This window comes from Schistocerca piceifrons, chromosome 3 (assembly GCF_021461385.2).
Source record: "Schistocerca piceifrons isolate TAMUIC-IGC-003096 chromosome 3, iqSchPice1.1, whole genome shotgun sequence".
NCBI classification, from domain to species: domain Eukaryota; kingdom Metazoa; phylum Arthropoda; class Insecta; order Orthoptera; family Acrididae; genus Schistocerca; species Schistocerca piceifrons.
The window spans coordinates 520,800,231-520,823,628 of NC_060140.1; the positions used below are offsets into that span (position 1 = coordinate 520,800,231).

The 23,398-nt window shown below is 40.4% G+C and overlaps 1 protein-coding gene across 1 annotated transcript in view; it reads right to left on the bottom strand.

Moving 5' to 3' along the window:
• LOC124787979 (nucleoporin Nup188) overlaps nt 1-23,398 on the bottom strand; it is a 264,531-nt gene that overhangs the window by 229,529 nt on the left and 11,604 nt on the right. Inside the window, exons 2-3 of the mRNA XM_047254995.1 lie at nt 15,897-16,104; nt 3,240-3,458 (exon numbers count right to left, since the gene is read on the bottom strand). Of these exons, the coding sequence (XP_047110951.1) occupies nt 3,240-3,458; nt 15,897-16,104 (427 nt within the window). The remainder of the gene's footprint in view (nt 1-3,239; nt 3,459-15,896; nt 16,105-23,398) is intronic.

The window sequence follows — 23,398 nt, forward strand, 5'->3', positions numbered from 1 at the left end:
GATGTGTTAAGTATTTGAACAACCACTGAAGTTGCAGTGAAGCCAGGGTCTTGGTCTGGGATTATTTCTGATCCAGAAGAATCTTCTTCAACATTTATCACTGATGGGCTCTGGCGTATTTTTCAATGTGGTTACATCTTTCCTACATTTATCACAAATCCTGCCACCACTAGGTATTTGTGGAAATAATTTGGGCATCCATGCTGTGACATTTCTCAGTTTTTTTCTGTCTCTAATAAAATGATTTGACTTCTTCAATGGATTACAACACTGCACTCTTACAGCACTGCACTTTTTAATTGGTTCCATATTGATACAAAAACCACTTATAAACTCTCCTTCAATTTCTAGATTTACCTGTAAATGAACTATTAAATATACTAGCTACAAACTGGTCAACACAGGGGTAACAATTGATTTGTACTAAAACCGCAGTGCACAATAATGCTGTAGGCACATTAAGCCTTAGAAGGTAACAGTCTTATATCCTCTCAACAATGGCTCCTGTCTCTGGATGACTGTACGGACATCAAGCACTGTGCTTGTTTCAGCTTGTTCACAGCCTGCTGCATACATACACAGGAACACAAGCATGCTCAGACTTCATACAGTGGCTAAAGTCTGTGCTAATGAAATGTGCATTTTTGGACCAGAAGTATTATATCAATAGTGTACTTACAAGTTTTTCACCCCTTACCTAAATCTTAGCTATAGGTCCCACACTTAACATTTTGTTTTGTCAGTTAATAGACTATTAGTTTAAACTGTAAAAAACTAAAAAAAAATAAGCAATCAATTATAGAAAATGTTGTTTAGTTTTGTTTCAAGAAAGTGATATTTTGATATTTCCAGTACTTTTTTACTTACCTTTCAGTATATTTTAATGAAATTCCTGTTCGTTAACAGTCACTTTGGTCAAACTATGGCTGTTAGTGGAAAACAAGAGTCCAGAATAATTTTTTTTAACAATGAACCCATCATCATCCCACATTTATATTTTCCCATGTGATTTACAACAGTATAAAGTAGTTATGGAAATATTTTGAAAATTTTCAATTATGTACTTTTTGTAAAAAAATTAAATCAAAATATTAATTAGTATGTTGAAAAATGTTATTAATTAGAAGCTATGTTTTGTGGCATATCCCTGGAAAGAGCATGCAAAATGCTGCACAATGACACCTTTCCCAGCTCTCTAGCTCAATTAGGGCAGCTCCTAGGGCAATTTAAAAAAAGTCCATTCACACATTTTTGGCCAGTTTTTGAAAAGTTTACATGACCATATTTCAGGAATGGTTTGAGGTAAAAAATTGAAATTTGGTATTTCAGCACCCACTATAAATATACCAACTTTCAGCAAAATCTACGAGGGTGAGGTCAAATTTTTATTTAAAATGTGTTGATTTGACATGGAATGACCCGATTGTCCTTCGGACCCTTCTGAACAAGCCGAACAAAGTGAACACCCCACCGTCCTAGATTGTCCCTAAGTTCCTCATCAGTTTGAATGATGAGGTCCCTGTGAAAAATTACACCTTGAACCATATTCAAAGAGTGGTGGGGGGTAATGGATGCAGGAATTGTGCCAAGATGGTCGCATGCACAAAGGGCTGCAGACTGGGCAGCTGAAGCAGTTTTGATCAACAACGAACCTGATCGTGTGTTGCTCAGAGAGCCCACTTTGCCAAACTTGTCTTCAATGCATTCCACAAGAAATAAAGGTTTGATATAGGTTAAAGTAACACCATCAGTCCTGGTGCAAACCAGATAGCGGGGGAAAGGTTTCACCCCTAGCCGACGAGCCTGACCCTCTCCCCAGGGGGTAGCCATGGAAGGGAAGGCCGAAGGGTCAGGAGAAGCAGCACTAAAAGAATCAGTTCCATTCAAAGAGATGGCTGTAGAAGAACAGCTAGAGTTCATGATCTGTATGCATTTCATTTGCATAGTGTCTGCCCTGATACCACCCACTCCGATCACAGGCTCTCCCCACGAGCGCCACCCAGCCACAGCAAGGGCCGTCTGGCACGGCGGCCATTGCCGGGAGTTCCGATGCTCCAGGATGACAAGCAACCACTCCTAGGCTTACACGAGGTGGTCACAGCTCAGGTATCAGAAGTGCGATCCTTGTGTTTTCAGGGTCAACCAAAAGGGTATACAGCAACCTCACCACACAGGCTGGCTACCATGCTGGCTATGTACCCTAGCATCAGACAACGACGTGAAGGAAAAGATGGAAGGAACGAGGAGGGCACACGCCGGAGACACTAGGTAAGGTGCTCTTCCCCAAATGGCTCACACTATGGAATAGAAATTTAGTAATGGAGGTCAAACCCCAGAGAGGAACCAGAGGATGCCAGAAGGATGAGGTAATTACACAAAAAAACCAAATCGCAAAGCCAACATAACCAGGAGGATAGTGGGGCCAATATAAACAAGGACACCAAGAGAGGGAGAGGACAGGGTGGAGGGGAAGGAGCAAGGGCAGGAAAGGAGGGAAAGGGAAAGGAAATACAGCTTGGGAAAGAAGGAAGACTGCAATAGTTCGGGGTCCCATGCTCGCCACGCACGTACTCACAAAAGGACAGTGAACCCCCTGGGTGGGTTGGCTTCTGTTATCCTACAATAATGTACAACATGAAAACTCTGTATGCCCGGTTGCCTGCAGCTCTGCAAGTATTTGCTAAAAGGCTTATTACTGTACACATTGAGCTACATGTAAAAATAGTTAATTGCCAGAGCAATATTATGGCATATAGTCCTTTATTGTGGCATGTACTGTCTACATTTCCATAAAATGATGTGTGTGCCAAGTATGAAGTATTTATGATGTTCAAATTGGTGTGGACATCTGATGATAGCAGAAGTAGAGAGGGTATAAAATGTACGACAGCAGTGTCCAACACTATCAAGAAATGTGGTTGTTTAAAGTGTTTGACAGCTAGAATATGTACATATGACAATTTGTGTACTACAGAGATCCACATAACATCATCAACATTTAATATTTGACACACATCATTTGATATAGATGTACATAATATATGCCACTGATGATGGTCTATGTACTCAAATTCTGGTCTGGCAATTAAATGGTTTTACATGCAGCTCACGGTGTACAGTAAGATGGCTTTTAAGAAATATATAATACTTATGTAACAAAACACATTACGTACACTACAAACTTGTAAGAAACTATCTAACTGAAAGAAGTCTGCAAATTACTATGCTGTACCACTCACCTTAAATGGATGTTTATCATCATCGTGATGGATAAGAATATAGTTAATACATTTCAGCAAAAATATTCTTTCACTTCTGTAAAATGTCCAAATATCATATATTAAGTTCTCAGTAAGATCATCATTTTCAACAAACTGTTGCAACCCAGTCACAGACCCATGGAACTCATGAAGTAAATAAATCGACAACAGATTCCATGCTTTCACAGCATCAAGATCCTATAATAAAGGTTTTACAGCATTACAAAATCATTGTACACAGAGGGTAACACACGTATAGTACACACCTGAACATTTAAGTTACAGACAAAAGGCACTTAGAGTGACATTTAGCAGCAAAGTATACTGAAATCAAAGTTAATTACAGCCAGCAGGAAATGGTCATAACAAATAGCTTCCTTCAACTACTGCACTACAGAAAATTTTCGTTGTAAACTGGAAACAAGTCACAATTAATCATCCATATTTACAAATAACATACATGAATGTATTATTAATTGTTTTTAACTTTTATGTTCAAAGAAAGGTTTACTTAACTTACCTCTTCAATTTGTACTTAACACGTAAATGAATGAAGAAAACAAATATAACATAAAATACACTCTTCCTTTACAATAACAATGCGCACGTGCGCCAACACACACACACACACACACACACACACACACACACACACACACTCCTATATGATGCCAGATGGACTTTTGTAAGCACGCAGGTGTGGTGTGGTGTGGTGTGTGTGTGTGTGTGTGTGTGTGTGTGTGTGTGTTCCTCTAGCTCATAAAAAGATAACTCCAAAATGTAGCAAGTTTCTTTTTCTGTGTTCCTATTGACAATTCAACAGTTCTGCTCTTCGGTGAGTGAAATCCTTTAATTCAAAATTATTTATATTTCACAAGAACATTCACACAACATTGTCAGGTAACTTAGATGTTCTTCAAACATCCTTGAAAAAATGACAATGTCATTCAGTTAGCAAAAGCATGTTGTCCAGTTAAAGCATCAAAGCATGTTGTCCAACAGATGCTCACAGGTGGGAGCATTACATAGCCCAAAGTAGATAACTTTGAGGCCATCAGGAGTTATGAAGGCAACCTTTTTCCTAATCAGCTTCATCTACCTCAATTTGCCAGTAGCGTATCTGTATTTCTGTGGTTGAGAAACAGTTTGCCCCTTTCAAACAGTCAAGGATGTCCTCAATGAGCAACGATGGGTAGACATCTATCTTTGTGATTTTGTTCAGTCATCAGTACATGATGCAGAAATGCCATATGGCATCCTTCTTCATAAGGACAAGAGAGGACCAAGGAAACTCTGAATGTTTAGTGATGTCATCTTGCAGTATCCTCTCTACATCCTTCTGAATTAACCATTGTTCAGCCTGTGACATGCTATATGAGTTCTGGCTGATCCCCAGTGTTGATACAGTGTTTTACCATGGCCCACTTGGTCTGTCATTTCTCACTCCAGATCTACAGGTGTCCAAGAATCAGCACAAAATGACTAACACTTGCTGATGTTCTTCTCCAGATTCTACTGGCAGTTCAATAGTAACTTCTCCCACAGCACTGTTTTTAGTGCTAGCGGAGGATGATTCTTCAGAGCTGCCAATCTTGGACTTTTTCAACTGTTCTTATGCACATACCCTCAGGAATTGGTTGTGGTTGCTCCTGACAATTAGTGATCCAAAGTTCTCCTTGACCACCTGCAATGCATATGATCAACACTGATATTGTTTTGTGAGCCTGAGTAGCTTTTCTCAAATGACAAAAGCTTCACAGTTTACCTGAGAATCTAGAACGGAACTCATCTGGTTGTTGATGATGGGATAACAATGTCTTCTTCAATGGCAAACAACCACCCAGAGCAATCCTTGTTATGGGTGCTTGTTGGAATAGCTTTGTCAATCTGCAGCTCTGATCTTCAACAACCTATGGCTGCTTGTGATGCCTACATAAAGTCTCATCCCAGAATAACACCATGACTACTTTCTGTTAAAATGACAAATTCAAAGGGCTGTGTTCTGTCATTTATAATTATTCTTGCAAAACATGTTCCTGTACCCTGGCTACATTTTCCCTTTAGCAACCTTCATCACAATCGCTTCTGCATCATGAAAAATAATTCTCTTTAGCTATCGATGACAAGCATTCGACACTACATAAAATGAAGCCAGATTCAACTAGCACCAGGACAGGTTGGCTGTCAATAATGGCATCAATGAGACTTACTGACATCTTGATAATTGTTGTCCACTAAGGATTTTCATCTGTGGTGGTCTCACCTCCATAGACAAGAGCCTCACTTTTTCCCACAATCTGGCAGCTAGATGACTGGTTGGTACCTCTTTATGGCAACGAAAAGCAGCTATGGTGTGTTGGGAAGCACACTTGTCCATGGTATGGCAATGGGCTTCATCCCACTGGTTGATTATATCGTCCCACTCGTTGACCATAATCATCTGCAATTGACTGGTACAAATGGGACTGTTGTGATGGTTGACATCTTGAGGCATAATATTTGTAGAACACTTATCTTCTTTCTTTGCAGTAGCGCACAATGTCTCTCATCTACAAAGAAAACATGCCAGCTTGTTGTCCTCCATCCTCATGCTGGATTGTCCTTTGATGGCTGCAGCTTAAGTTCAAGATGCCCGTGTCCACTCTTCATGGGGCATTCAGCTGGTGGCAGAGATTGGTGCTAATGATCAATAAACTTCTTCTTCAACATTCTCCATTATCTCTTGATGTATGGGATCTATATTCATAGCTGCTATCTCTTATGTGCACATTCTGACAACTCTGGTTGCGATAAAATGCTATAGCTCTTCTCTTACTATCAGGGTAGTCTTCCACAATTGACATAGTACCCACATTTGAGAATTGGAATCTCTTTCATTGGATTATTTTCTTTGGATTCTGTGACATTTAGATTCATAATGTTGCACTGAGCCAAAATATTCTGTATGTAAAATGGTGTCATTTCACCATGACAGTGGGCTCTCTTCAACTGTTGTTCTGCTAAGTAGATTTACTGTTGATTGTCACTAAATGTTTTCTTCACTTCGGCTTGGGATTTGTCTCAGCTATTGAGTTTCACTTTGTTGTTCTCAAACCACTGCTGGGCTGTGCTTTCCAAGTAATAATATACATTTGCTAAACGTATCATGTCTCCCAAATTTTGTATTTGATGACTAAGTCAAATCCTTTCAGCGATTTCATCATCAGGTCACGAGCAGTGACTCTGAAAATCACTGAAAAGACACTGCATCACGTGCAGTTGACTCACTGTTGACTTGAACTCCACAAGTCTCCTGAATATACGGACCTTTGGAGTGATGTACTGCTTGTATTCCGGTTCCTGTCTGTAGAGGTGACAGCTTTTACATTGCCTTATTGAAGCCATGCTGATGCAGATGTTTTAAAGTACCCTATGCCTCCAGCAAACAACATAATCAAACTCAAGTCTAAATCAGAAAGCAGGGTTGTCAATAGAGTATAACACTTAGGACTGAAAGCATGTTTATTACTGACACCAACAGCACAGAACTAAACTCCTGGATGAAGAGTGCTGCTGTTTATACAAAAATAGAATATTCCAGAACATACAAACTTTATGATCATGAGAAATTTCAAGAATATTCCAGAAATGACAATTACTAAACAACAAATATTTGTTGGTGATACTAACCACTGTGTGCAGTACATAAAGTGATAACGCTCACACCAATCAGCACCTGCCTTCTTTGGGATTCGTATTACAATATTCTTCTTTAAATCTGGATGTATTTCACCTGTCTCATGTACCTTGTATATCAAATGGAATAGTTTTGTCATCATGGGTTGACCTGTCCCCCACCACACAGGAATTTAATAACCTTGAGGGAATGTCATCTACTCTAGGAGTCTTATTTTGCTTTAGGTCTTACAGTGTTTTGTTACATTCCTCTCACATTATCATATTTCCCATCTCATCTCCACCTAACTCCTCTTCCCTTACCACCATATTCTCCTGCGTATCTTCCTTGTGTACAGTCCTTCTATTGATCCCTCCCATCTTTTGGCTTTTGCTTCTGTGCTTAATACCAGCTTGCCATCTGAGCTCTCGATATTCACAGTCCTGTTTTTCTTTTTTTTTTTCTCCAGAGGTTTCTTTATTTTCTTATAGATGACATCTCTCTTTTCTACAGTGCTAGATGCACTTCTAGAGCCTTGCATTTTGCCTCTAACCATTCCTGTTCTGCCCTTCTTGCCAATCTCAACGTTTTAGACCTGTGTTTTTTGTCCAACTCATTTGTAGCATTTTTAAGTTTTCTCCTTTCATCAAGCAAACTAAATATCTTGGGAGTTACACATGGAGTCATACTGAGCTTTCATTTTTTAGTCAATACGATTCACTGCTATTTCACTATTTCCGCTCTTAAAGCTACCCATTCATCCTCTATTGTATTCCTATCCCCTGTTTCACTGAATCATTGTTTAAGGCTTGCATTGAAAGTCTCAAAAACCAGTGATTCGTTCGTTTATCCATCTGATTTATTTCATATGTTTCTCCAATTTTTTTTTTCAGTTTAAATCTGCAATTCTTAAGCAATAAATTATGGTCTAGCTCTAAAATGTTTTAGAGTTTAAAATGTTGTTTCTAAACTCTTGTGCAGAAAGGTGTGCGGTATACTGCTGCTTCCATTTTCCATAAACTGCCACTTGAATTCAAAAATCTTAGCAGTAATCCACGTGCTTTCAAATCAAAACTGAAGAGTTTCCTCACTGGTCACTCCTTCTATTCTGTTGAGGAGTTCCTTGAAATATTAAGCTGATTCCTGTTATATTGTTGGTTATGTTTATTTAAACTTATGGATTGACTTTTTTTGGGTTCATAAACATTTTATTTTTATCTGTCATTACATTTATGTTGTAATTTCATGTACTGACATATTCCATGACCTTTGAGATTTGCTCCTCAATTTGTCCTACGGAATTTGGTGTATAAATAAAATAAATAAGCCTCTGCCTTATTATTACATAATCTATTCGAAACCTTTAATTGTCTCTAGGTCTCTTTTGTGTTCATAACTTTCTTTCATGATACTTAAACCAAGTGCTTCAAATTATTTACATTCATAAGCACCAGGTAGTTTACCCATTCATTCCTTTCACCAAGCCCATGCTCTCCAACTACTTTCCAAGTCTTCAATTATAAAACTGTCCCCGAAATTACTGAAAAGGTTGCTGCCCCTCTTCAGAAGCTATAAGTTACTCTGGCTTCACAACAGATACCCTTCTGATGTGGTTGCACCTATGATATATAGCTATCTGTGTAGTTGAAGCTCACAGGCCATCTCAGAATGACATGGCCATGATGCAATAGGGAATACCATTTTTGTAGTTGCATTACAATATTAATGGGACACACAGCATGGACACATCTACATCTACATGAACACTCTGCAACTCACACTTAAGTGCCTGAACCACTTTCACACATTCTCTCTGCCGTTACATGCCTGAAGAGCATGCAGGAAAAACGAACTCGAAAATCTTTCTGTGTGAGTTCTTCCAATTTTTTTAAAATTTTATGATGATGATCTATTCTCCCTGTGCACATAGGCATCAACAAAGTATTGTTAAATTGAAACTTCATGAAAATATCTTTCCACAATGAGAAACACCTTTGTTTTAATTATTGCCACCCAAACTAACGTACCAGATCTGTGGTAATCTCTCCTCTATTTATCTGCCCTTCTTTGAACTTTCTGGATGCCCTCTGTCACTCCTACCTGTTAAGGACCCCATATTGCACAGCAATACTCTAGAAAAGGATGGATAATTATAGCACAGGTAGTCTCTTTAGGGGATTTGTTGCACCTTCAAAGTGTTCTGCCAATAAAACAAAGTCTTCCATTTGTCTTCCCCACAACATTATCTACGTGATCATCCTAATTTATGTTGTTATGTTTACGTTATTTTGTTCATAATTTTTCATTATTTAGGGACAACTCCCAATTTTCGCACCATACAGATATCTTGTCTAAATTATTGCAATTGGTTTTTATCTTATGATACCATTGCTAGACTGTGAATAACAGCATCATCAGCAAGATGTCTGCTCAGATATTCTCCTAAATCATTTATACAGACTACAAACAGTAGAGGGATTATATCACTTCCTTGGGGAATGTCCGATATCACTTCTGTTTAACTCTATGACTTTCCACCAATTACTACAAACTGGGACTTTTCTGACAGGAGATCATGAATCCAGTCACACAAGTGAGACAATAACCCATAGGCATGCATTTACATTAGAAGCCACTTGTGAGTAACACTAGCAAAATACTTGTGGAAATGTAAAAATATGGAATGAATCTGAGATTCCCTTTTGATGGCACTCATTACTGCATGAGAATAAAAAGAGCCAGTTGTGTTGTATATGAATGTTATTTTCTGAATCCATGCTAAATGTGTGTCAACAGATTATTTTCTTCAAATATTTCTTTACTTTTGAACACCGTACAGGTTCCAAAATCCTACTGCAGATGGACAACAGAGTTACGAGTTAGTAATTCAATGGATTACGCCTATTCCCTTTCTCGAGTGTTGGTGTGGCCTGTGCAACTTTCCAGTCTTCACGTATGGATCTTCCATTGAGTGAGTGGTTGTATATGATGGCTAAATATGGAGCTCAGCATACTCTGAAAGGAATCTGATTGGCATACAATCTGAACCAGAAGACTTGCTTTTAGTAAGTAATTTACACTGCTTCGCTACACCTAAGATACCTATTTTTATGTTACTCGTGTTGGCAGCAGTTTTTAATTCAAATTCTGGAACATTCACATCACCTTCTTTGATGAAGGAATTTCAGAAAAATGTATTTGGTAACCCTGCTTTAACGGCACTGCCATCAGTAACGTTACCATCATTATTGCACAGTGGAGTTATCTTGCCACTGGTGTACTTTACCTACAACTAGAATCTTTTTGGATTCCCTGCCACATTTTGAGAGTGAGTTCCATTGTGGAAACCATTAAAAGTACCTTGGATTGAAATCTAAGCTAAATTCTGACCTTCCATAAAACTCCACTAATTAGGGAGTTTTGCCTTCTTTTAAATTTGGCATGTGTTTTTCATTGCTTCTGCAAAAGTGTTATGACCTTTCTTGTGTACCATGGTGAATCAGTTCTTGTTAATTTTTTGGTACAAATTCTAACTATTTCTTTGAATTTAAGCCACATCTAGTCTACAATTACATAGATGGTTTGGAAGGAATGGAGACTGTCCCTCAGGAAGGTCATGTGAATTTTTATCTGCTTTTTTTTATGGAAATATTTTGTGTTTATTTTTGGTGGTTTGAGTGTTATGGTATCCACCCTGGCCACAATGACCTTGTGGTCATAGTCCCTGTATCCACCCTAATACTCCCTGCAGGTTGAGTCAGGAGGAAGGGTATATGTTTTGAGGGGTGATAGAATTAGTGATCCTGAACAAAAAACTTCACACAGACATGTGCCCCATTCTAAATGGTTCCCACGACAGAACACATTTAACATCACTTTTGCACATTTTTCTCGAATAACTCAAAACCATACTCTCCAGACAAAAATTGTCACAGTACAAATTTAAGCTACAGTGTAAATATCCTACAAAACAGACCTTATTACTTTTTTCTCTAGGACTAATTATGTGTATGTGTGTGTGTGTGTGTGTGTGTGTGTGTGTATGTGAAGAGAGTGTGAAAATACTTAAATCTCACACGATGTATATGCACTGTAGCTTAGGTACTTTTTTCAAGCCAATTTGAGGCAGTTTTCCAACTTGACAGACCACAGATGCCCTATAGCAAATTGTTGGCCTCAACTTCCCCTAGACTACTGTGGTATGTTGTAAGGAACGATAACATTTGAATAATACAGAAAATAAATAACAATGTACATTAAATGTGTTTATCTCAGAAACCATTTGTAATAGGGCATATGTCCATATGAAGTTTTTTGTTCAGAATCACTAACACAATCACCCCTCAAAGTATGTCCCTGTTCTCTTAATTCACCCTGTATTTGCTCAGGATTGTTTCTGCTATAAGGCCAAAGAGGTTTTCGCAGTCATTTAAACTGTGAGTAGGCTCATGAACTAATTGTTCAAAATTATTTTCAGAGAAAGCATTTAGCACAATCTTTAACAATGTTTTACGCCTGGTTCCCAACACGTATTTTCGTCAACATATCAAATGTAGATTGAAATCACCACCAACTATAATTGTATGAGTAGGATAGCTATTTGAGATCATACTCAAATTTTCTTCAAATCTTTCAGCAACTGTGTAATCTGAGTCATGGGATCAGTATAAGGAATCAATTATCAATTTATTCCAGTTCTCAAGAATTACCTCTACCCATACTAACTAAATGTAACTGGATTGATAAAAAAAATCTACTCACCAAGTGGTGTCTGGAAAACACACGTGAAGTTTACAAGCTTTAAGAGCCAGCGTCTCCTCCTCCTGCCAGAAGGGTTGAAGGGGAAGGAAGAGGAGTGACAGGAAATGACTGGTGAATTTTAGGAAAAGGGGTAGAGTTAGCAAAAGTCGTCCAGAACATCAGATCAGGGAAGACTTACCGGACATGAACTGGGATTCTGGGGAACTTTTCCGAATCTACCCCTTGTCCCGAATCTAACCAATCCTTTTCCTTCACCCCTCTTCTTTCCCCTTCACCCCTTCTGCCATAAGGAGGACACTGGCTCTGAAAGCTTGCAAACTTTAATATCTTTTATATGTGTGTTCTCCTGCTGCCACTTGGTGAGCAGATTTTTTACCTATCCAATTACATCATATTTTCACTACAAGATGAACTACTTCTACAAGGATAGGCTGAAACGTAGTGCACAGGTTTGTACAATATGACTTAATGACCTTGAGAAATGCTTCCCCCTCTATATGCATGTACAGTTTGAATGTCTTGCATTCATCCACAGTATATTGAGTAGTGGAAGTATGGTGATGGATTCTAGTGCTATGTTATCATGACTTAAACGGCATGCTGTTATTGAACTTTTAACTGTTGAAAAAGTGACTGCTAGTGATGAAGATGATGTTTGGTTTGTCGGGCGCTCAACTGCACGGTCATCAGTGCCCGTATCAAGTCCCAATTTTTACACAGTTCAATTATTTACACAGTCCAATGGACCCATTGTCATGAATGACGACGATGATGATGATGATGATGATGATGATAATACAAACACCCAGTCCCCGGGCAAAGAAAATCCACAACCCGGCCGGGACTCGAACCCGGGACCCTGTGATCCACTGGCAGCAACACTAGCCACTAGACCACGAGCTGCAGACGACTGCTAGTGAGATTTGTCATCATTTAAGGGCTGTTTTTTGTGATGATGCTCTTGATAGGTCTACAGTAAATTGATGGATAATAACAATTCATGGTTGCGAGCCCAGAAAAGCCATAATTGTTGATGAAACATGTGGCAGACATCCAATCCTTGTCACAAGCGATGAACATCGCAAACTCATCGATGATTTTATTCCAAATGAGCAGCAAATCACTCAAAAGCTAATCGCAAACCATATTGGAATATCCAAGGAATGTGTCAGCTTTATTATTAAATAATTAGGATACTGTCAAATCTGTGCACGATGGGTACCATGGTGTCTCACAGATGAAACCAAGCAGTGCTGACGGGAATACTGTGAGCAACTCTTGCAGTGCTACTGTAATGAAGGAGGCAACTTCCTTTTGAGTACTGTGATGGGGACTGAGTCATGGGTCCTTCATTACGACCCAGGAGAAAAAGAAAGAGTGCTGAATATTGACATCCGTCTTCTCTTAATTGTTTTTTTTCATGTTCTACAAGAAAGTGTGCCTTACTTTTCAGTCTATTCTCGTAACAGAAACAAACATACCACCATCAACTGTATCTAATCCATCCTTTCTGAACACTGTTAGGTCCTTTGTCATTGTTCTTAATGTAATAAAAGCAATAGGGATTAGATTATATTGAATACAGTTTAAGTCTATAGTCCCCCAACCATGTGCCATGAACCTTGCCAAGATGGGGTGTGTTAGTTGCCTCTGATACAGATAGCTGTACTGTAGGTGCAGTAACAATGAAGGGGTATCTGTGGAGAAGCCAGATTAACCCATGGTTACCAAGGAGAACAGCTACCTTTTTCAGTAATTGTATGCAAAACTTTGTGGATGACTGACTGATAGGGCCTTGTATCATTAGTCAACATGGCCTTGCTGTCCTGGTACTGCAGGCAACTGACAGCAAGAGGAAACTACAGCTAATGGCATTCTCTTGGGTAAAATATTCCAGAGGTAAAATAGAGCCCATTCAGTTCTTGGGTGATGACTACCTAGGATGGTGTATTCATCAGTAAAAATAAAAATGTTTTTGTAAAGGTCAGAGCATTAGATTCCTTTATCAGTAGGTAGGTTAGAGAATTTAAAAAGGGAAATATACAGGTTGAAGTTAGATATAGTGGGAATTAGTGAAGTGTGACGGCATGAAGAACCACATTTCTAGTCAGGTTAGTACAGGGTTATTGACACAAAATCAAATAGGAGTAATGCAAGAGTTGACTTAATAATAAATAAGTAAAAAGGAATATGGGTAAGTTACTACGAACAGCATAGCATACACATTATTGAAGTCAAGATAGACATCAAGGGATCACCAATTTAGTATTGGAGGGCAGCATGGAGGATAGAAGTCTTAGAGGGAGACCAAGAGACGAATACATTAAGCAGATTCAGAAGGATGTAGGTTGGAGTACTTATTCAGGGATGAAGAGGCTTGCAAAGGATAGGGTAGCAAGGAGACTCTGGGCTGAAGACCACAAGAACAAGGAAGATGAAAAGTTAATTGTAGTGAGTGACTGGAATTTGGTAGTATGAAAAGGAAAAGACAGAAAAATAGTAGGAAAATATAGAATCCAGGAATGAAATGAAAGATGAAGCTGCCTGCTAAAATACTGCACAGATCATAATTTAATCACCACTCACAATTGGTCTAAGAGTAATGAAAGAAGGAAGTATACATGGAAGAGACCTGGAGGCACTGAAAGATTTCAGATTGGTTACAAAACGGCAAAACAAATATTTTGGAAACACATTTTAAATCCACAAGACATTTCTGGTGACAGATTTGAACTCTATACACAATTTGTAAGATATGAACTGCAGGTAAAAACTGAAGATACTGCAAAAGACAGGAAATTATGGGGTAAGACCTGGACAAATTGAAGGAACCAGTTGACAGTGAGAATTGTGAGAATATCAGAGGGTGCAGTAGGCAATGTTGGACTGAAATGATGGAAGGAATACAACAAAAGACAAGTGAGTAGCTTCGAGAGACGATATAGGCAAGGCGGCAGAGAATCTCGCAGATAAAAAGACACAATCCAGTAGAAATCCCTGGACACAACAGGAGATACTGAATATAATTGTCAAAAGGAGAAAATACAAAAATGAAGTAGCTGAACAGGAATATAAATATGAGATTGACAGAAACTGAAAAATGGCTATGAAGTAATGGTTAGTGGACGAATGCATGGCTTTAGAACCACGCTTAACATAGACAAATGTAATGTATTGCGAATACATAGAAAGAAGGATCCTTTATTGTATGATTATATGATAGCGGAACAAACACTGGTAGCAGTTACGTCTGTAAAATATCTGGGAGTATGCGTGCGGAACGATTTGAAGTGGAATGATCATATAAAATTAATTGTTGGTAAGGCGGGTACCAGGTTGAGATTCATTGGGAGAGTGCTTAGAAAATGTAGTCCATCAACAAAGGAGGTGGCTTACAAAACACTCGTTCGACCTATACTTGAGTATTGTTCATCAGTGTGGGATCCGTACCAGGTCGGGTTGACGGAAGAGATAGAGAAGATCCAAAGAAGAGCGGCGCGTTTCGTTACCGGGTTATTTGGTAACTGTGATAGCGTTACGGAGATGTTTAATAAACTCAAGTGGCAGACTCTGCAAGAGAGGCGCTCTGCATCGCGGTGTAACTTGCTCGCCAGGTTTCGAGAGGGTGTGTTTCTGGATGAGGTATCGAATATATTGCTTCCCCCTACTTATACCTCCCGAGGAGATCACGAATGTAAAATTAGAGAGATTAGAGCGCGCACGGAGGCATTCAGACAGTCGTTCTTCCCGCGAACCATACGCGACTGGAACAGGAAAGGGAGGTAATGACAGTGGCACGTAAAGTGCCCTCCGCCACACACCGTTGGGTGGCTTGCGGAGTATCGATGTAGATGTAGATAACCATGAGAATGAAAGACATTACCTTTAGAGAAATTGAAAATCTTTGGAGAAAAGAGAAGCAGTTGCATGAGTATCAATGGTTGAGATGGTAAACCTTTACTAACCAAAGAGGGAAACCTGGACAGTGGAAGGAATATACTGAGGCTTTATACAAGAAAAACAAACTGGAGGACAATGTTATGCAAGAGAAGAGGAAGTAGGCGAGGATGAGGTGTAGGTGGTTTAAATGGACGTAGAGTGCAGTAGTTACATAGAGATGAAGAGGCTTGCACAAAAAACTCCCTAGTTTGCCTACTAGACTTAATAAAGTACTACATGCAGCCATAATGTTTTTTGCTGTATACATAAAAAAGTCTTACCAGAAAACTTCCTAATGTGGTAACAAACTTAAAGACTGGAGCAGAAAGTTTTGATTTTAGGAGATCATCAGATGGTTCTTTTGCCCTCTTATAGTAATTCAACCCATTTTTTAAAAGAGGCTGGGCTTTATCAAGCTCATCATCAACAGCATCACTAGAGATGTCATAAATAGAACCAGATAACAAGGTCCATAATGACTTGCAGTACCTGCAACAGAAATATTGCACTTGTCACTTGTATACTGTCTATTGTCTACAAATACAGAAAAGAATGAATCACTTTCAATGATAAACACACACATAAATGTATGAGGACTTCACTACCTAGCTGTATATGGAAATTATTGAGAGCAGTATAAAGGCCTATAACAAACAAAAGACAAAATTTATTGATACACATCACAAGAAACATCATCTTATGATCATAGAAATTGTAGGATGGAAGTAACCAACAAAAATAAAAAGACAAAACCACTCATCTGAAAATAATAGCGCACCATTAAGAATGGTGCATTCTGGTGTTATATTAAGGCAGTTTTCTGATTTATTACACGTTGTCTAATCACTGTCCATCATCATCCACAGCTGAGTGATTATCTTTCATCATTTTACTTTGTTCATTTGTTGATACTGCTGTAGGTTTGTGTGAACCATACTAATGTTTTTCAAATTATTCTGATCTGCATGCAGTTTCTGTAATGTCACATGCTGGAATTGGCTTATTCTTGCACAGGTCACATTTGACCACCAAAAAATATGTTTATTAATATTTCTTGAATTCAGTTGAAATGTTAGATTTATAATGCTGCTTGTAACAAAATCTTTGGGGCTGGTGGGGAAAAAACTTGTAAGATTTTGACATCATGAACTGGTCACAATGTAAAGATATGTTTCTATGATGGAGGTAAGTTATGTAAGTACTATTACAATGCTGTTTCCATATGAGTACATGTGTATTGGTGTTATTTCCTTTGTAATACAGACAGCCTCAAGATGGTGCAATATAGACTGAAATGGATTGCCGAATAATAGATAAAAAAAGTGTAGCTGACGTATATACAATGAAGTTCTGCAAAATTAATACACTACAAACTAGTCTTGGTCAAAATTTGTAACAAGGTTATATCCCACCCAATGAAAATAAAGCATAGTTTGACTTAGCCATAAGCCAAAAACCTGCAACGTTCACTTTGTGTTAACATACCTTTGCAATGCCTAGGCAACGTTATCATCACCGTTTGTGGCACATTGTTCCTGTGTATAAGTCTTTGAAAGCAATGGACATTGACCTTGCTGGTCAATTCAATAAACAACACACAAGAATGACAGAAGGGCAACAAACACTAAAATGGACAAAATTGGACAAGAAAACCACAGAGACACAAGAAACATGTAGAAGACATCAGCAGATTACCATGGCTGGCTGACCATGAGAATAAAAAGGAGAAGCCAGCCACTCTGCAACACATTAAAACCTCCACCCTAAAAGCACTAGGGTGGAGGACACAGAGGGACAAAGGACATGCACTGAAACTTAGATCAAAAGATAAAACCCACCATCATGAATAAAACGTAAAACTAAAACTGTTATTGAGGCATTTTTACCCAACACCGAAGGTAGGGTTCTGGGAAAGTTAAAAGTTCACTGTAGAGCGGCTAAAAATGGGCAGTCCAGCAAGAGGTGGATGACCGTCATTTGTGAGCCACAGCAACACTGAGGTGGGTCCTCGCGATGAAGGAGGTAACCATGTGTTAGCTATGTATGGCCAATGCGGAGCCAGCAGAGGAAAACTGATTCCCTGTGAGAGGACCACATGGAAGACTTCCACACATTCGTAGTCTCCTTAATGACACACAGTTTGTTGTGTGTACTGTTATGCCATTCCGTCACCCAAAGCCATAAAACCCTGCAGCATAAGACAGAAGGTAGGTCAGTTTCGGAGATGCCCATTTCCAGAAGTGGGTTCTGCGTAGCCTGTTTGGCCAGCCTGTCGGTAAGTTCGTTGCCTTGGATTCCGACGTGTCCTGGTGTCCACACAAACACCACTGAACGACGGGACCATTCAAGGGCATAGATGGACCTCCTGAATAGACGCTACCAACAGATGGTGAGGGTAGCACTGGTTCTACATCTACATGATTACTTTGCAATTCACATTTAAGTGCTTGGCAGAGGGTTCATCAAACCACAATCATACTATCTCTCTACCATTCCACTCCCGAACAGCGCGCGGGAAAAACGAACACCTAAACCTTTCTGTTCGAGCTCTGATTTCTCTTATTTTATTTTGATGATCATTCCTACCTATGTAGGTTGGTGCTCTCTGCAGTCGATACAGATGGGAGGCGGGGCACAGGGAGTATTGGGATGTGAAGGAGGTCCACAATCCCGACAGGCGATGCTGGAAGTACAGCAAGAAGACATATGGCCGAACTTCCAGCGCTTAAAGCACCATATCGAGGGAGGGATATACGGCTTTACGTCAGCAGTAGACCACCACCTTCACCTTCTTGGGTAATGTGTCACCCTCGGAGCCCAAGAGTAAGGCACCAGTGGCAACCTGATTATCCCTCGTACCCCAGTGGACATGCCAGATGAAATGGACACCTCGCCGCTCTAAAATGGCATGCAGCTCATCGCCAGACTGCAAAAGAAGGTCCCTGTGAAATATGATACCCTGGACGATATTTAAGCTCTTATGGAGCGTGATGGAAACAGAAACATCCTCCAGCAATGCAGAAAGCAGGTGTAAAGCTTAAGAGTTGCCATAGTTCAGCCAGGTGGTGGAAAAAACCACTGAAATTCCACTGGAAGATTAAGTGATCGTGACACTGGGAAGGCAGGAAACAGTCAATGAGGCAGTCTACGCCTCATGGTCACCTGCTGCCACGAGATGAGTACTGTACGATCGACATCCATTGTGTCTGAGAGCCCAGCGAGGTCTAGGTTCTCAGGAGACACCAGAATCTCCATCTCATCCTCAGACACAGAGCTTGTAGGTAGTGGTGGTGTGGGTGTCACCACAGTGCCTTGGTTCTTGGGGGTCTTTTTCTTTTTAGGTTTCTCTCGCTGTTCATTAGATTTGTCCGGCTGGGAGGGCTTCAGTGATTCAGTCTCAGGGACTGAGGAGGGCCGTGAAGCCCTACAACCAGCTACCTGAAGTTGCTTCAGCCACTGGAGGGTGTCAGCTTTGCCACTGGTAGGAACCAGGGAAGGGAGTGACCCAAAGGATCCTTTCCTGACGAGAGGAGCCAAAGAAGACTTACGCTTCTCTGGCTGAGAAGTGTGGACTGACGTCCCAGATGGTTGGGGGGGGGGGGGGGGGGGCGGGAGGGTGTTGCACCTGAAGTAGGTTGTGCAGTAGCAACAGGGAGGGAAGTGCCTCCCACCATCAAGGGGGCAGGTGGAGTCTGACAGCTCTGAGAGAGAACTGTACGCAGGGCAACAGAAGATGGTAGAACCATTGTCATAGCGGCAGCATAGGTTGATGTCGTATGCACAGGATGTAGCCTCTCATATTTTCTCTTAGCCTCAGTGTAGGTCAGTTGCTCCATGGTCTTGCATTCCATTATTTTTCTTTCTTTTTGGAGAATCTTGCAGTCTGGTGAGCAAGATGAATGGTGCTCTCCGCAGTTGATACATATGGGAGGCGGGGCACAGGGAGTATTGGGATGTGAAGGAGGTCCACAATCCCAACAGGTGATGCTGGAAGTACAGCGGGAAGACATATGGCCCAACTTCCAGCGCTTAAAGCACCATATCGGGGGAGGGATATATGGCTTTACGTCAGTGGTAGGCCATCACCTTCACCTTCTTGGCTAATGTGTCACTCTCGGAGCCCAAGATGAAGGCACCAGTGGCAACCTGATTATCCCTCGTACCCCAGTGGACATGCCAGATGAAATGGACACCTCGCCGCTCTAAAATGGCATGCAGCTCATCGCCAGACTGAAGGTCCCTGTGAAATATGATACCCTGGACGATATTTAAGCTCTTATGGAGCGTGATGGAAACAGAAACATCCCCCAGCTTGTCACAGGTGAGTAGTGCCCGTGACTGGGCTGAGGATGCTGTTTTGATCAAGACCAATCCTGACTGCATTTTGGACAAGCCCTCCTCCCCAAACTTGTCCTCTACATGCTCCACAAAAAGCTAAAGTTTCATTGACAAGATAGATTCCCCGTCAACTCTCGTATGTACAAGGTACCAGGGTGAATAAGTTTCGCTGCCATCCTTAGCCTGGCGTTCCCCCCCATTGTGTGGCGGGGGGGGGGGGGGGGGGGGGGGGGGCACGATTTGCGCTCATATTTCTTAGCATTGAAGTTAGACCTTGATCACTCAGAGACTGCTGGTCTTTGACCAACAGCAAGAGATAACTTACTACGCTTCATGGCATGTCATCTGCTCTGATGCCACCCACTCCGACCAGGGGCCTTCCCACTGGTGCCACCCAGCCGCAGCAAAGGCCACCTGGCAGGATGATCATTGCCAGGAGTCCCGATGCCCCAGGGTGACGGGCACCTACTCCTTTGCATATGTCAATGGTGCAGGCATCAGCAAAGCGATCCCTGGGTGGTCAAAGGGCTACAACCAACAAGGTACATGGCGGCCCCACCACAACAGACTGGCTACCGTGCTGGAAATCACGCGCAAATGAGCTAAGAAGTTCATTATCGTCGACAGAGCAGAAAGCGATACTGCACCGAGGATGGAGGAAAATGCACCCAGGAGGGTGACCTAGCCCAACAGATAGAGAATGAGCGGAAGTGCAGATCCACGTCGACGAAGGATGAGAGAGGTCTCAGCACATGATGGACACTATGTACCATGTAAGGCGCCCTACGCCAATTGGCTCGCTCTTCAAGAAAATTTTGAAAAACGGAGGCAAACTCTACAGGGGACCATCACATAAAAGCCGAAACGTGTGAGACTCCTTTTAGTCACATCTTATGACAGGCAGTCTTATGACAAACTGCTTCTCTTGAAAACATAATTTGCTATTTGCTATATTATGTACTCTGTAACCTGTATCTGTGACAATTAACAGATGAAGTTCAATTTTTCAGTACTGTGCTAGCAGAATTATCTTTCTGCAATAAAAATGTATGCAAGACTTAGATTTTATACTTGCTTGTACTATTAATATTATTATTATTATTTGTTTAAGTTCCAAATGTCTACCAGTCAACAGTTATCATTCAGGCTTGCAAAAATAAAAAATAAAATAAAAAATAAAATAAAAAATAAAAAGACTGGTGCATCCCTTATGTATAGGTACTCACAAAATCACAGACTGATACCCTTAACGTTTGTTTGTTGGAAAATTCTTCAGAATATTTCATGCTCAAATATAATAATTTTCCTTGACGGGAAAGAGACTCTACAAACAATAAACATGGACTCAGGAAGCATCGTGCTTACAGAACTCAGCTTGCCCTTTTCTCACACTAAATCCCAAGAACCATGGCCGACAGGCAACAGGCACATTGCAGATTCCTTGATTTCTGGAATATGTTTGACACAGTGCCACACTCACACTATTAACAAAGATCCACGCACATGGAATAGGTTCTCTCATATGTGTGTGGTTTGAAGACACTTTTAATTATTAGAACCCAATTCATTGTCCTGGATGGTAAGTGTTCATTGGAGACAAAGGCAATGTCAGAAGTGACCCAGGGAAATGTGACACAACTGCTCTTTTTCTCTACAGCCATAAACAATCCAACAGGTACAGCCACCAGCAATCTATGACAGTTGGTTAATGACTCTATAGTGTATGGGAAAGTGTCACCTTTGAATGACTGTAGAAGTAAGAATTCCCAAATGATGTGATCAATGGCAGCTTGGTCTAAATAGAAAAATAAATGTATGTTAACGAAGATGACTAGAGAAAACAATCTTGTAATGTTCAAGTACAGTATCAGAAGTGTGCTGCTTGACACTATTGCACAGGTTAAATACCTAGATGTAACTCTGTGAAATGAAATGAAATGGAATGAGCACACAAGTTCAGTTGTAGGGAAGGTAGATGGTCAGCTTTGGTTTTTTGGGAGAATTCTAGGAAATTGTAGTCCATCTATACAAAAGCCACCTTACAGAACACTAGTATGATCAACTCTGAGTACTGCTCAAGTGTGTGGGAGTACCAGCAGGTCACCTTAAAGGAAGGCATCAAAGTAATTCAGAGGCATAATGCTAGATTTGTTTCCAGTAGATTCAATCAACACGCAAGTATCATGTAAATGCTCTATGAACCCAAATTGGAATCCCTAGGGGCAAGAGGACATTCTCTTCATGAAGCATTACTGAGAAAGTTCAGAGAACTGGCATTTGCTACAGATTGCAACAATCCTACTGCCACCAACATACATCTCCTGTAAGGGCCATGAACACAACACTGGAGAAATCATGGCTTATATGGAAGCATAAAGGCAGTAATCTTTCTCTCTATCCATTTGTGCAGGAACAGGAATGAGAGTGAGTAACCATGGCACAAGCGGCTGTATGCATGTTGATGTATCTGTCTGCAGCAGGAAGGGAAGGATCACAGGGGAAGGACTGAAAGAGGTGGCACTTGTCCCTCCTGGAATCTGGAACATAAAGCATGTATTGGTTGTAGAGTTTCAGGAAATGATTGTGATTCTCCTGGTCACAGGTGAAGTTCTTTTTGGCATTCCACAGGTGAACATGATTGGAAGTAGTTGGCTTTTGCAAAAACTACGTATTTTACATCTGTCTTCTAGTCATATATGGTTTGCAGCAAATTATGCTGTTTACTTTGGCACAGGGCTATTCTGCAATGAAGACTGGCGATAACAGTGTCAAAATAGTTCTGTCCTTCACTGCACAAGACCACCAGCAAGCTCCAGAAAATGACAGGTCCAACACCCAGTGTGCAAAGACAAGTGGCAATTATCTGGACACGTCTCTCCTTTATTACTAGCATGAATAAACATGGTACTAGTATACCTGGTCAACATCTGCCACTTAGCATACACAGATATAATCACAAAACACTGGCAAGGCTATTCAACTTGTCATAGGGTATAATGAGTTGGTCCAATCCCAGGCTGTTAAATAGTCACTCTGTTTTAAGCGTGAGTTAAGGAGGCTTATGAATTGCATCATGACATATGCTGGCCTGGCTTGTGATTTTCACAAACTATTTAGTAATTCAAGCTTTCAACACACCTCAGTTCAACTTTAGGTAAGCTCAAAGGAAGAAAATAACTGTTAACCCAGTAAAAAATGCTCTCTGATCATGATGCACAGTTAGTTACGATAAATTTCCTAAGTGGGAATACGTTTAATTAATGGTGTTAGGACAAATGTTTTTAAGAACTGACCTGGGATGAAATTTATAATGAACCAAACACTAACACAAAATATAATCTATTTCATGATAAATTCATGTCATTATCTGAAAATAGCTTTCTGCAAAAACTGTTCAGAAAAGACATTAAACAGCCATGTAAAAAACCATGGATCACTAGAGTGA